General features: G+C 41.5%; 1 protein-coding gene across 2 annotated transcripts; it reads left to right on the top strand.

The window, feature by feature from the left end:
• Positions 1 to 429: 429 nt before the first annotated feature.
• Positions 430 to 13,360, top strand: LOC108441833 (sodium/bile acid cotransporter-like). Of its 2 annotated transcripts, none has more exons than XM_017721559.2 (7): positions 430 to 673; positions 7,063 to 7,125; positions 8,075 to 8,494; positions 10,181 to 10,385; positions 10,833 to 11,011; positions 11,488 to 11,687; positions 12,843 to 13,360. In XM_017721559.2, exons 1-7 carry the CDS (start codon positions 636 to 638, stop codon positions 12,941 to 12,943), a joined length of 1,206 nt encoding a protein of 401 aa, XP_017577048.1. In that variant the 5' UTR covers positions 430 to 635; the 3' UTR covers positions 12,944 to 13,360. The 2 variants fall into 2 exon arrangements, 1 of the variants encoding a protein (XP_017577048.1); XR_001858984.2 differs by having other exon boundaries at positions 433 to 673; positions 10,833 to 11,007; positions 12,843 to 13,358.
• Positions 13,361 to 13,859: the final 499 nt, after the last annotated feature.

The following is a 13,859-nucleotide window of genomic DNA, read 5'->3' as shown; positions in this document are numbered from 1 at the left end:
ATGAGGCAACCAGTTGTCCAACTTATTTTTCTGAAGTACACTGACCGTTAGAATGAACACACTTCTGAAAAGGACAGCAAGGGGGTGAGCTGGTCAATTTTTTCAGGCCATTTAACATGGTTTTCTTTTCAAAAGGTTGGCCAGCATTGAAGATGACCTCAACAAAGAGGTCCATTGCCCCTGGTACAGGTCCAGGGGGGGGCAAGTAGCACAGCCAAACAAAGTGCCAACATCACAGTTAAAGACCACTCACACAATCAGCTCTAACAGTGTTGTGGGAAAGCTTTCCCACGGTGCTCGGGCCTGCAAAAAAAAAAAACAGACAAGCTTTATGTTGAGGGAGTATCGCAGTGCTAGAGTGCTCAGTACAAATGAGAGGCACTTTGTTGACTTTGCTGATGAATGCCAACAGTGACTGCTTCAGTCCAGCAAGCAGTGCTGTAGCAATGTAGCAAATTCAATGTAGCTGAAATGTAGCAAATTCCCTTGCACCTACCACTTAGCCCTTAGCCCTCAGTTGTGTGTGTTCATGCCTAGGTGAAGGGTGTTCTGATTTTTGTTGAGATAAAGGGGTAGGGCAAAGTATTAGGGCTACATGGCGCTCTAAAGGGAGGATTTTCAGAGGAGCACTCCAAATGGATGGCCGTGCGAGCAATGAAAGAAACCTACAAATGTGAGTATTTTCTCTGTTGAAAAATTGCCCTTGGCAATGCTTTTTTATGGAGATGATACAAGCTGTTGACCTTAGAAGGGGTTTCTGGATTCTTCTGAACATACAGTTCAAGTGTTGGATGTTCATGAATTATGTCACATTGCACCAATTGAATGACAAAATGTCAGATAATTTGGTGCTTGGCGAAACAGCTGGATGTGTACACAACATGCTCAGGAGTGTTGATTCAGTTGTTTGTTTCACAGAATGAGGCTTCACCTCATGTGACTGTAAAACAGCATGTGACGGAGACTGTGGAGCAGAGAGCAAAGGGGTTAAGTAGAAAAAGTCTGGATGAGATAATGGGGGCAGAAATTTTTTGTGAGAACGAGGGGGGGGGGGTGAGAGGGGGAGAGACAGTGAGAGAGAGGGTGTTAAATAGAGAAGAAGAGTCTGGTTGAGTAGTATCAGAAATGCATCAGTTCTACAACTCATGTTCACAACAATGACGGTAAGAAAAACGATGTACAGTATTTGTGATGTAGTAAATGGTCTTATATTGGTATTTTCTAGCATTTACTTCATATTCTGATAAAGCATCAAGTTACTGAGCATTGTGATATGCCTTTTAATAGAATTTAACTGAGAACTTTGCTTCCCGAATGTGTACTTTCAGCACTTAGCTGTTTTAAGTTTGATCTGTTTTGTTATGCCATGTTTATTTACGGCTATGTGAGTGACTTAGTTTCAATCAAAAGTGACTGACTAAAGTAAATGAAACATGAGTGTTGGTGACACATTTTGGCCGGAGATGTTTTCATTATACTAGACGTGATCAATAAGATGATCAAATTTCTTGCACTCTTTTATAGCATTATAATAAACATATTGAAACTACTGTTTTTCCTCCTTCTCTGTATTTGGATGCAATGTGTCAAAATGCTAACTTAGTATCTTACAATAATTTTCTCAAAATATTGACATAGTACATCCAAATTGTGACAGTACTTCAAGATAAGTTGATATTTTGAGAAAATAATCATTGTCAGAAAAAGATTTAGTATCTTATAATAATAGTTTACTGTGTGATGGTCCGACAGAAAAGACACGTGGGTACGTTCCAGGTTGGGGTGCAAAAATCGGTATTTATTAAATCAGTTTGCAGAATAAAAGGTTTTGAAAAGTCAGGACTCTGCAAAATTGTGTACTCACACAGAGCATCCTTCAGGTCCTGAAATGCCTTCTCACACTCCCCTGTCCACTTCACAGTCCCTGGTGCAGATTTCTTTGTGAGGTCAGTAAGGGCTGCAGCTCTAATGGAAAACTGAGGTATAAACGTCCGGTACCAACCAACCAGTCCAAGGAAAGATCGAACCCTCCTCTTTGTTGTGGGCACAGGAAAGGACCATATTGCCTCCACCTTTCCCACTTGTGGTCACACTAGGCCATTACCCAGCACAAATCCTAGATACTTGATCTGGTTCTGAGCAATGGCACATTTCTGAGGATTGATGGTTAACCCCGCTGTCTTAATCCTCTGAAACACATTCTGGAGATGTGCCAGGTGGTCCTGCCAGGTGTGACTAAAAATGGCCACATCATCCAGATATGCTGCCGCATAGTCTGATGTACCCTCCAGAACCTTATCCATCAATCTCTGAAATGTTGCTGGTGCACCCTGCAGGCCAAATGGCACCACTAAACTGAAACATCCCATACAGTGTCCTGAAAGCGGTTGGTTCCTTTACTTCTGGTGATAAAGGTAGCTGCCAATACCCTTTGCTCAAATCAATGGTAGTGATGTACTTTGCCCTACCCAGTCTCTCAATCAGGTCATCCACTTGTGGCATTGGATATGGGTCAAACTTTGACAGTGAATTGATCAGCCTGAAGTCAATGCAAAATCTCATAGTCCCATCCTTTTTAGGTACCAGCACTATTGGGCTGCACCACTCACTATCCGAGGGTTCAATCACCCCCATCTCCATCATAGTATTAAGCTCCTCCTGCAAAACAGGTAATAGTCTTTCTGGGACCCTGTAACACTTCTGGCGAGTTGGTGTATTATCCTTCAGGTGAATCTTGAACTATGGTGGTGTATTCAGGCTTTTCTGTGAAGAGTGTCGGGTCCAGGAAGTTCACCACCTGCTCTTGTATTTCTGAGGGTAAGTGAGACAGATCTACAGGCTGTCCTGCTGACTGAGTGGGGAAATACTGCTCTGGCAGCTCTTCTTTTACTGCACGTACCATGAGTTGCTGCATTGTTACAGTCCCTCTGCAATACTCTTTCAGCAGGTTGACATGGAACTTTTGGTGCTTCTTGCTCCACTCAGGCATAAGAAGCTCATATGTCACTGGTCCCACTTTCCTGGTGATTTTGTGTGGTCCATGTCATTTGGCCAGGAGTTTACTTTCGCTGGTTGGCAGAAGCAGCAATACTTCCTGTCCTGGCTTGAACTCTCGAGTACGGGCTTTCCGGTCATACCAGGCTCTCTGACTGTTCTGTGCCTTACGCAGATGCTCCTGGGCCAGCGCAGTCATCTCCTCAAGCTTCTCTCATCTTCACCACATAGGCTACCACATTCTAACCCTTGGGTTCCAGCCCACTGCTCTCTCAGGAGATCCAATGGTCCCCTCACATGTCGTCCATAAAGCAACTTGAAGGGAGAAAATCCTGTAGATGCCTGGGGAACCTCTCTGTAAGCAAAGAGAAGATAGGGAAGTCACTGGTCCCAGTCATCACCGGTCTGTGAAACAAATTTACGGAGCATTGACTTCAGGGTCTGGTTGAATCGTTCCACTAAGCCATCTGTTTGAGGATGATAGGGGGAGGTCTTAATGCCATGTATGCTTAGCAGTTTGTAGACACCTTGCAGTAAACTGGATAGGAAGTTCGCTCCTTGATCTGTCAGAATCTCCCGAGGGAGGCCTACCCTTGCAAACAGATGGATTAGAGCATTTGCTATCTGCCTGGCCTTGATGGTATGTAAAGGGAAAGCTTCAGGGTATCGTGTAGCATAATCACATACCACCAAAATATACCTGTTCCCTGTCCTGCTCCTTTCTAGGGGGCCCACTATGTCCATTCCTATCCTCTCAAATGGAGTTTCAATTATAGGAAGAGGATGCAAATGTGCAGTGGGGACTAATCTGCCTGATGTCAACTGGCACTCCTGACATGTTTTACAAAATTCAGTCACATCAGAGTATATGTTTGGCCATATGAAACGTGCACCAATACAAGCTAGTGTTATGTTTCCCCAAATGTCCCACCCAGGGTATGGAATGGCCCAGTTTCATTACAGTTAACCTTAGGGCAGCTGGAACAACTAACAACTCAACTTCACCTCTGCGTTGATACAGGATTCCTTTTTTCAAGACATAAGCCTCTTCAGTTATCCCTTTGCCCTTCTGCTTTACCCCATCAATCTCAGACAGCTTATTAAACCACGGTTGCAAAGTTGGATCCTGACCCTGCAATGTGGAAATGTTTGATGGTATGACGAGATCTATTGGAGTCTCTGGCTTTGGTAGGGGCTCTTCCTGGTCTACTAATGTTGACCTCAGGAACTTTTCTCTGCGTCTCTGAGCTTTAGGTTTGGATGGTTTACTGAGGTTAAATTCCACACTGTCTTTAAAAAGTAATTCTGCTAGAGCCTCTCTTGCACTCTGTGCTCTTGTCAATATCATACACTTGAGTTTTAGGAAGCAGGTCTATAATCACTGGAAGGTCCTGGCCTAAAACTACAGCATAAGGTAACTGAGCTACTACTGCTACTGTCATTAGAAATGTTTGCCCATCTACTGTTAAGTAAACCTCAGCAGTGGGGTAACTTCTTTCATCTATGTACACAGCTCACCTGTACTCTAGCCTCCTTCCAGTCTTCTCTAGGAACCAAACTTTCCCTTACCAGTGTCTGAATACTGCCTGTATCCACCAAAGCATTTTCTTGCTGACCATTTATCAGTACTGCAATAGTTGGCCCTATCACCTGTTCATCTACAACTTTTCGTTATGGTCTGGGGACTGTACACAAAAAGGTTGACTTAGTTGTCCAATGTTGACAGTAGGGTTTAGTGTGGCCTAATTCTCCACAATAGAAGCACCTAACTTCATTGGTTCTTTTTATTGTCACTTCGAGGTGTACTAGTAGGTAACTTAGGTGGAGAGTGTCTACTCTGAAAGTAAGTTCTGCTACAAGCATGACCAAGGCCCCCATCATCCCCTACAGACTTACGGCTGAAGTGCTGGTCTCGGCTGAAGCTGCAGGGTCCTTTACTTCTTCTGGCAGAGATGAAGACTTCAGCCAAATGCGCTGCCTCCTCTGCAGTCTTGGGGTTTCACTCCTTGATCCACACCTCCATCTCTGTGTTCACCATCCGCAGAAACTGCTCCAGGATCATCATTTCAGATATTTCCTTTATTGACTTCCGCTCAGGCCTGACCTATTTTGAGAATAATTCCTTTAGGCAAACATACAATTCACGTGGTGTCTCCCCAGGATAAACCTCTAGCCCACTCATCCCTTGCAGCTTGGCTCTCCATGAACCCCTGGAGCATCTCAGCTAGCTCTTGCAGTGATGTGTCTGATGCATTGGCTGTTGCTCTTCTCTGCTTTACTTCACTGGGACTGGAATCTTTGCCTGAGCTGTCCGCCATACCTCAAATTCTCAGGATCATACCACAACACCTTTAAGTGGCAAAATCTCACGAGAAACAGTTCCTGATTCTCTGAGAAATGCCTGAAAATGTTATGCCCCCTTGAAAAACTGTAGTACTTCCAACACCATTTGTGATGGTCCAACGGAAAAGACACGTGGGTATGTTCCAGGTTGGGGTGCAAAAATCGGTGTTTATTAAATCCCAGTGAAGAAACCAAACAAAACCAAAAAAAAAAAAAAAAATTGCAATTTATCCAATGCCAAGAAGAAAAATATTTACAAATATATACAGCTTAATATGAATAGTCCATTATTCAATCACAACTTTAGAGATTTTTTTTTTAGGCTTCAACCACGTTTCATTACCTCTCCCACAAGACTAACTCATTCTGCTCCCTCTAGGGCTTTTATAGAGCTAAACAGGAAGTGCTATGACGTCACGTCCGTTTTTTGCACGCGCGGGGGGGGGGGGGGGGGGGGGGGGGGGGGGGGTGGGGGGGGGGGGGGGTGGGGGGGGATCATTATAAAAACTCAGCAAACAAAGGGTCCTGTTTTCCTCCCTCTCTGAAAACATGGCTACCTTCCTCTGGAGTCTATTCATAGGTAAGTACTTGTTGCCTTCCCCAAGTGTTTCAAAAATGTTAGTTTATAATATGTTTAATTATGTCACTAAAGCAATCAAAATTTACAAATAATAAAACATTCATATTCACCATTGGTTTTTTTTTCTGCAGGTTTGTTCTTGTTCCCCAACATAACCACTCAATTAATAAATGCTATTTATAAACAGTTTGTGTCTCTGAGTATGAAATGTCCCCATTACCTAGAAAGCTTTTACACATATGTACATTGTGGCGGAGGGCAACTCTGTCACATACTGTATTGGAATAATGATTTTTCTTACAGTACTGACATGTTGAAATTAGTTACTATTTTGAAACAGTCACTTTTCATAACTATCGCAAAAACTTCTTTTCTAAAAATATCAACTTAGTATTTTGTAATAATGGCTTATTATGCCAAAATAATGACTGACTTTTTTTGAACTATTTTGACATCATTACTTTTAGATATTCAGTCAATGTTTCAAGTTTTTCTGTTATTATTTTGAGATATAAAGTCAATAATTTTCAAGAACATAAGTCATTATTTTGAGATATTGCCACCAGAAACTGAAAAAAGGGCAATTTTATTTTCTCCTCTATCTGGTGAGAATAGGCTTCCATACATGTGTATCCACATCCACATTTTTTCTGTGGTATGAGTGGAACCGGTCAGAGATTGCCCTTCTGAGTTTCCAGGGAAACAGCACTATGCTATAAAGTTGCAAACGTTGGCAACACACTGAACACTTAGGGTGTCCAGGAGTCACTTATCATTCAGTAACTGAGACTAGAGGTTTGTGTTGGGGGGTATAACTTGCGTGTTTTCCCGCTCCTGACCAAAGTCTTATTTGTCTTCTGGCTTGCATTCCTTCTAACAAGGAGATTGGCTTTTAGAGAATGTTTAAGCTTCTTTTTCAGTTTCTCAGGCAGCTGAAAGTCACAAGCTCTTTTAGAGGCTCCTCGGGCCAGCAGGGCTTCAACTGAGTGACAAATAAGGTCAATACTTTGCCAATGTGCCCTGATGATACTCGTCTGATTGATTCAAAATTCTAGTTGATCAAACTATCGATTAGTGTCAAGGTGATTTTTCTCGCAGCATGTTTCATGTTATTTGCTGATGTTTTATTGTTTTTTCTATTCTAGGGCACAACGAAAGAAGGATCGCAGCCTTGGAGTGAATAAAGGAGGGAGGACACAGACAAAAAGGTCAGAGGTCTTTTGAAAGTCTCAGAATACTTTGAAATGACAGCATCTTTAGAACAGTGGCCTAGCTAAAATCATGTGAAAAATACCATATGAATAAATTTAAAGACAATATAAGTACTTTCTTTAATCATTACTGCTATATCTTTGCCTCTTTTCATAGAAGTCTAAAATTCATTTTTGGAGGTCCCTTGATTTTTGTACTATGCATTTTTTTCTTCAATAATGTCCAATAACACTGTACAGAGGTGTGAATAGTTTTTCTAGCAGAGGTTTCTCTTTGCTTTCGTTCCTCATTGTTCACTAGCAGCTCAACATAGTTTCGCAACATTTTACGCACAGAGCCAGCATTGTTCTAGTTAATCTGATAACAGTTTAATGGGGAAAATATTTTATTTGATTATATTATTTATATATAAAGAGATGGTGGTGGACAGCCACAAGAGAGCCTTCAGAAAGTGATCAAGCATATTGTTGCTCTAATGTTGGCAAAAGTATTAAGTTTTTACAATTTCAGTTCAGTATTTAGTAGTCAAATGTAGGTAAACACAGGGTCAACGGTACAGGGAAAGGTGCTGGACAGTAAAAAGAGGTCAGCTCAGCACAAGTCATTTAAAAAATGCAATGTAAAAGAAAACGTAAATAAATATGGAATGAGATATAAATATAATAGAATTTTACACTATAAACATATGTTAGACAGTGATATTTACATTTTACGTTGAGGAGTCTGATGGCATGAGTCATGGGGCATGGGGCATGGGTCATAAGATGTAAGTCATGGGTACAAAAATGTGTAAAAAGCAGAGGATAAGAAGCCCATCAAAGATATTAGCTCCCCATGCCCCCAGTAGCCCTGGTGTGATTGCTTCACCTGCACAGCCAGTAGTTATTGCTGGTTTCTAAAAAAAGTATAAATACATTTCTAATTAATTTGTGATTTTAATTACAGGTGGGGAGGACCTAAGGCAATTATGAATGTGACAGAAGGTTATCGAAGAGATGTCAGCTACGGCCTCATTAACATCACCTCAGAAAACACTACTATCACTAGTGGATTCCACTACCCCATCCCTCAAGGCATGGACAAGGCCATCAACGGCATCACCATCGTCATTCTCTTCATCACCATGATCTCCCTTGGCTGCACCATGGAGATCACTAAAATCAAGGCCCACATCCTCCAGCCAAAAGGTGTAGTAATAGCTCTGGTGGCTCAGTTTGGCATTATGCCTCTCACTGCCTTCTGCCTGGCCAAGGTCTTTCAGCTGGAGCCCATCGAGGCGGTCACTGTGCTGATCTGCGGATGCTGTCCTGGTGGGAACCTCTCCAACATTTTTACCTTGGCTCTCCAGGGGGACATGAACCTAAGGTAATTTGAACAGACTTACTTCAGTGGTTATTATTGGCACTCTAGCCAGCACGCAAGTATGCAAGGGAAGGACAGTGAACCGTCAAAGCAAACTGTGAAGATGCTCAGAGCAGTAACACACTAAAACATCTGTACAAACAACAAATAAAATGTGAGGTCTCAGTGGGACAGTTTGTGTAAGCTTGTGAAAGCAAAGCTACTCTGTGGATCTAATACATCTCTGGTGAAACACTGAGTTGTTAGACTAAAATGCAGTGATGGTACACTATATTTCCAAAAGTATTCACTCACCTACCCAAATAATTGAATTCAGGTGGTATTATAACAGTGAAATTGATTGGGAACAACAGCAACTCAGCCACGAAGTGCTTGGCCACATAAAATGACAGAGCTGGGTCAGCAGATGCTGATGCACATATTGCCCTGAGGTCACCAACTTTCTGCAGAGTCAATCGCTACAGACCTCTAAACTTCATTAGCTCAAGAATAGCGTAGAGAGCTTCATGGAATGGGTTTCCATGGCTGAGCAGGTGCATCCAAGCGTTACATCACCCAGAGCAAAGCAGAGCGTGGAATGCACCACTGGACTCTAGAGCAGTGGACACTTGTTCTCTGGAGTGACTAATCACGCTTCTCCATCTGGCAATCCAATGGATGACTTTGGGTTTGGCGGTTGCCAGGAGAATGGTACTTGTCTGACTGCATTGTGCCAAGTGTGGAGGATTATGGTGCGGTGGTGTATTTTAGGAGTTGGGCTCGGCCCTTTAGTTCCAGTGAAAGGAAATCCATGCTTCAGCAGACCAAGAGATTTTGGACAATTTCATGCCCTCAACTTTGGGGGAACAGTGTGGGGATGTTCCCTTCCTGTTCCAACATGACTGTGCACTAGTGCACAAAGATCGTCCAAAAAGACATGGATGAGCGAGTTTGGTGTGGAAGAACTTGACTGGCCTGCACAGAGTCCTGACCTCACCTGATAGAACACTTTTAGGATGAATAGAGTGGAGACTACGAGCCAGGCCTTCTCGTCCAACATCAGTGTCTGACCTCACAAACGGGCTTCTGGAAGAAGGGTCAAAAATTCCCATAAACACATTCCTAAACTTTGTGGAAAGCCTTCCCAGAAGAGTTGAAGCTGTTATAGCTGCAATGGGTAGGCTGACATCATATTAAATCCTGTGGATTATGAATGAGATGTTATTAAAGTTCATTTGCATGTGAAAGCAGATGACCGAATACTTTTGGAAATATAGAGGATTTCACTGTGTGCCTGACAACAGCAGCATTGAATTTAGTGGCACATGTCTAACCAACATTCATTGGCCATTCTATCAGAAACACCAACTGTATAGGAGCATTATGTAAATTTAGTTAGATTTTCTGTACCAGTTTTTTATTAGTGGACTGTTCAGCATAACAGTGGGACAGCAACAGGTACTACAGTCAATAATTGCACACCTACAAAGAGCACCTACAGTCACATGCAAAGGTTTGAGCTCCCCTGATCAAATGATGTTTTGTTGATTTAAGTAATCTAAGTGAAAATACAACACATCACACATCCTCTATGGAGAACATGCTTCTGCATAATGTTTGCATAATGTACTATTTGCTGAATGAACTATACTGACAAAACAGTAAAACAAAATGTTTTATTTCCAGTGATTCCAAAACTCTCTTTTACAGTATTCTGATGACCACATGCTCCACAGTCGTGGCACTGGGCGCAATGCCCTTACTCCTTTATCTATACTGCCAAGGGTTCTCTGGTCTGGAGAATGCTGTTCCCTATGCTGGTATCATCATTGCCCTCATCTTGACCTTAGTGCCCTGTGCCATCGGCATTGCCATCAACCACTGGGCTTCACGTTATTCACAAATGATAGTAAAGGTATGTAGGTAAATCAGGGGTGAGAAAAGCATCTATTTCTTGGACATATGCTTTTATCATAGTTTTTATCAAGTCATTCCAGTTCTTTGCAGTGGTGGTGATGAGAATTATGGGTCACAATGTCTACATCTCAAATAGTCATTTTTATTTATTACAAAAAAACACCAGTGAGTTTTAAAATGTAATATGAATAAAGGTAAAATAGTTTTAAATTTGAAAAAAAAAATTCTGTACCATACTCAAAACAATGCCTCATATATCACGTTACATATTCATAACCATTCTGTGTAAAAGCGTTCTGTGAAGGAGCTTTTAGAGGCTTAAAATGCTTCAGACATCTGGTTTCTATCACCACTGATTCCACTTTAAAGAATTACATAAACCAAACAGAATTTGACTGCATGTAGGAGAACAGAATGAAGGATACATGATGTTTGTCTTCTACAGGTTGGTCTTAGCATCTTGCTAATAGCCTCTGTGGCGATCGCTGTGATGACCAGCATCACTCTTGGTGGAATGTTGTGGCTAGTGCTCTCTCCACAGCTCTTGGCAGTGGCCTCTCTCATGCCTTTAATAGGCTATCTGTTTGGGTACATCTTGTCAACTCTCTTCAGAATGGCCAGTGAGTACTGAGCATGGCTTTTAGCAAATCTGAAAACATAAGTTTTCAATAATACACAACTTACTTAAATTAAAGGATGCATTTGGTTGCTTAAAATGTTTTAAATCAGGGGGTACACCTCTGGTCCTGGAAAGCTGGTGCCAGCATAGCTTGGTAGTTTCCCTGCTCAAACAGCCACTAAACCTGGTAATTAACCAATGAGTTTCTCAGGTTTGAACAGGTAAATCATCAAACTGGAGTTGGGCACCCATGTCTTAAAGTGGAGCACATTTATCTATATCAATCAAGTTGAAAAATGGAAAATGGCCACTTTTTGTACATAAAACCACAAATGTTGTGATGTTGTTGAGCATTTTATATCCACTCTCAAATCCAGTTTTCATACATAAGTCACTCTAAATGCTAAATCTAGCATGCTTGACCAGTCTGATTACTATGAAAGACAGGCTGGACAATTCCGGTGTCTGGATCTCTCTCCAGGTGCAAGAGGACCATTGCTGTGGAGACTGGCTGTCAAAACATCCAGCTGTGCTCCACCATTCTGAAAGTGGCATTCCCTCTAGAGGTCATTGGACCGCTGTTTCTCTTTCCCCTAATTTACATCATATTCCAGGCTTTAGAGGCTCTGCTTTTCATTGTTGTCTTCAGATGCTACCAAAGGCGTAAACCCCCAACCGAAGGTAAGTGATCCTGCCAAGTCTGTTCAAGGAACATATAAGAGTAGAAAAGGCACTTTGAGTACTTCATCTACAGACATAGCCTTCATCTAGTCAGCAACGAACTGGGCTAATGAAATTCATATTTTAATTTAACATTGTTAAATTGAAGGATGCGTCTATGATATACACTACTTTTTAAAAGCTTGGGATATAGTTTTAATGATATAAAAGTCATCTGTTTGCAGAAAGGCTAGAAAATGACTGAGATTCACAGGTTTAAATAATTAACAGGACACTAGGAAGCCATAAAAACACAACCAAGAAATATTAAATGTCTCCACGATGATAAAGAATTGTAGATGATGCTAAATTGAATGAGAATGCTGTATAACACTGAATATTAAGCTGAGAGAAATTTTTTAGTAAGCTCTTGGTCCTGAAATACTGAATGAAATTTCTAAAATACACTGTAAAAGTTTGTAGACATCTGCTCATCTGTTTCTTCTAAAATCAATAGGGAGTTTCTCCCTGCTTTACTGCAGTAACAGCCTCTACTCTTCTGACAAGGCTTCACACTATATTGCTGTGAGACTTTGATTGCACTCAGCTACAAGAGCATTAGTGAGATCAGGCACTGATGTTAATGTTAGCTCTAGATCACCAACTCAACTCGTGTATCCTAAAAGTATTAGATGGAGCTCCATCACTCCAGAGAATAGGGTTCCATTGCTCCACAGGCCAGGCCTGGGGGGCTCTATATGCTTCTCTCTGATGCTCAGTATTGAGTATAGTGACCTTAGGTGCTTGTGCAGCTGCTCCAGCATGCCCCACTCTGTTGATGCATTGCTTTACAGATTATGCAAGCTGTGTGGAATCGAACCCCTGTGTCAGTAATAGTTGCTGAATTAGAAGTGGTGTCTGGATACTTTTGGACATATAGTTTGCCTTTTGATAAGTAGACTAACATTTAATCAGTTATTTTTATTATCATGCAAGTTAATATTGTATATAAAATAATAAAAATGGTTAATGTGAGAAGTGGTTCCAAACTTTTGAATGGTAGTGTATACTTGATCTTTAAGAAGCCACATATCAGTACATGCAGTAAGGTACCTGCTTTAGTCATCTGACTAACACCGTATGCTGGTAATGTGTTTTCTTTGGCATTTCTGACAGAAAAAACTGCATACCTGGCAGCTGACAAACCTGAAGAGGCCAAATCTCCTCTTCATTGGGACAGTCCATTGAACTTGAAGGATTCTGCTTCTGACCATTAAAGATGTCCAAACAGAAGAAGAAAAAAAAAAAACAGCAGTAAGCACTGCATGTAGAACATGTGAAGCAACCGCTCAGTACATTGGTGTCAGTATTCTAAAAGCCTTTGTATTGACCAATGTGATGTCTGACTTGAAAACTACTCTTTGGTCATTTTGGAGCTTTTATTTTAATTATTACAAAAATGTTGCAACCTTCCTGATAGTATTCTACGAAACTGGGACTGTATTAGATGCTTCCTTTCTTTTTGTCTTAAGATCTGACATGTCAAGATAGGATTTTTCACAAATCCAAATTTTACCAACTACCTGAAACCACATACATAAATGTAAAATGCAGTATTTTCAGTATGAAACACATTGTCAACTGTTTGTGTGGTTTAATGGTCATTAAGTGCAATAAACTGGAAATTAAGCATATTGTTTCCTCTTGCTCTTTATTAGTGTCACTGTTCAGTTTCAGTTTCCATTTCCCAAAACACGTTAAGCTCAGTCACCTTATTATTCAGCACAATCACTGTAAATTTTACTGATGAGTTTTCATCAGCATAACACACTGAAGGCAATAAGAGAGGATGGTGGAGATATCTGGTCCCAGTTGTGTGCCAACTATCGGTGTATCACACTGCTCAGCCTCCCTGGGAAAGTCTATGCCAAGGTGCTGAAAAGGAGACTCTGACCGATAATTGAACCTCAGATTGAGGAGGAACAATGTGGATTCCGTCCCGGCCGTGGAACAATGGACCAGCTTTTCACCCTCTCGCGGATTGTTGAGGGGGCATGGGAGTTTGCCAACCCAGTCTACATGTGTTTTGTGGATTTGGAGAAGGTTTATGACCGGGTTCCCTGAGACACCTTGTAGGAGGTCCTCCAGGAGTATGAGGTACTGGGGCTACTACTCCAGGCCATTTGATCTCTG

The sequence above is a fragment of the Pygocentrus nattereri genome, chromosome 10 (genome assembly GCF_015220715.1).
Source record: "Pygocentrus nattereri isolate fPygNat1 chromosome 10, fPygNat1.pri, whole genome shotgun sequence".
NCBI classification, from domain to species: Eukaryota; Metazoa; Chordata; class Actinopteri; order Characiformes; family Serrasalmidae; genus Pygocentrus; species Pygocentrus nattereri.
This window is presented reverse-complemented; position numbering and strand designations above follow the sequence as displayed.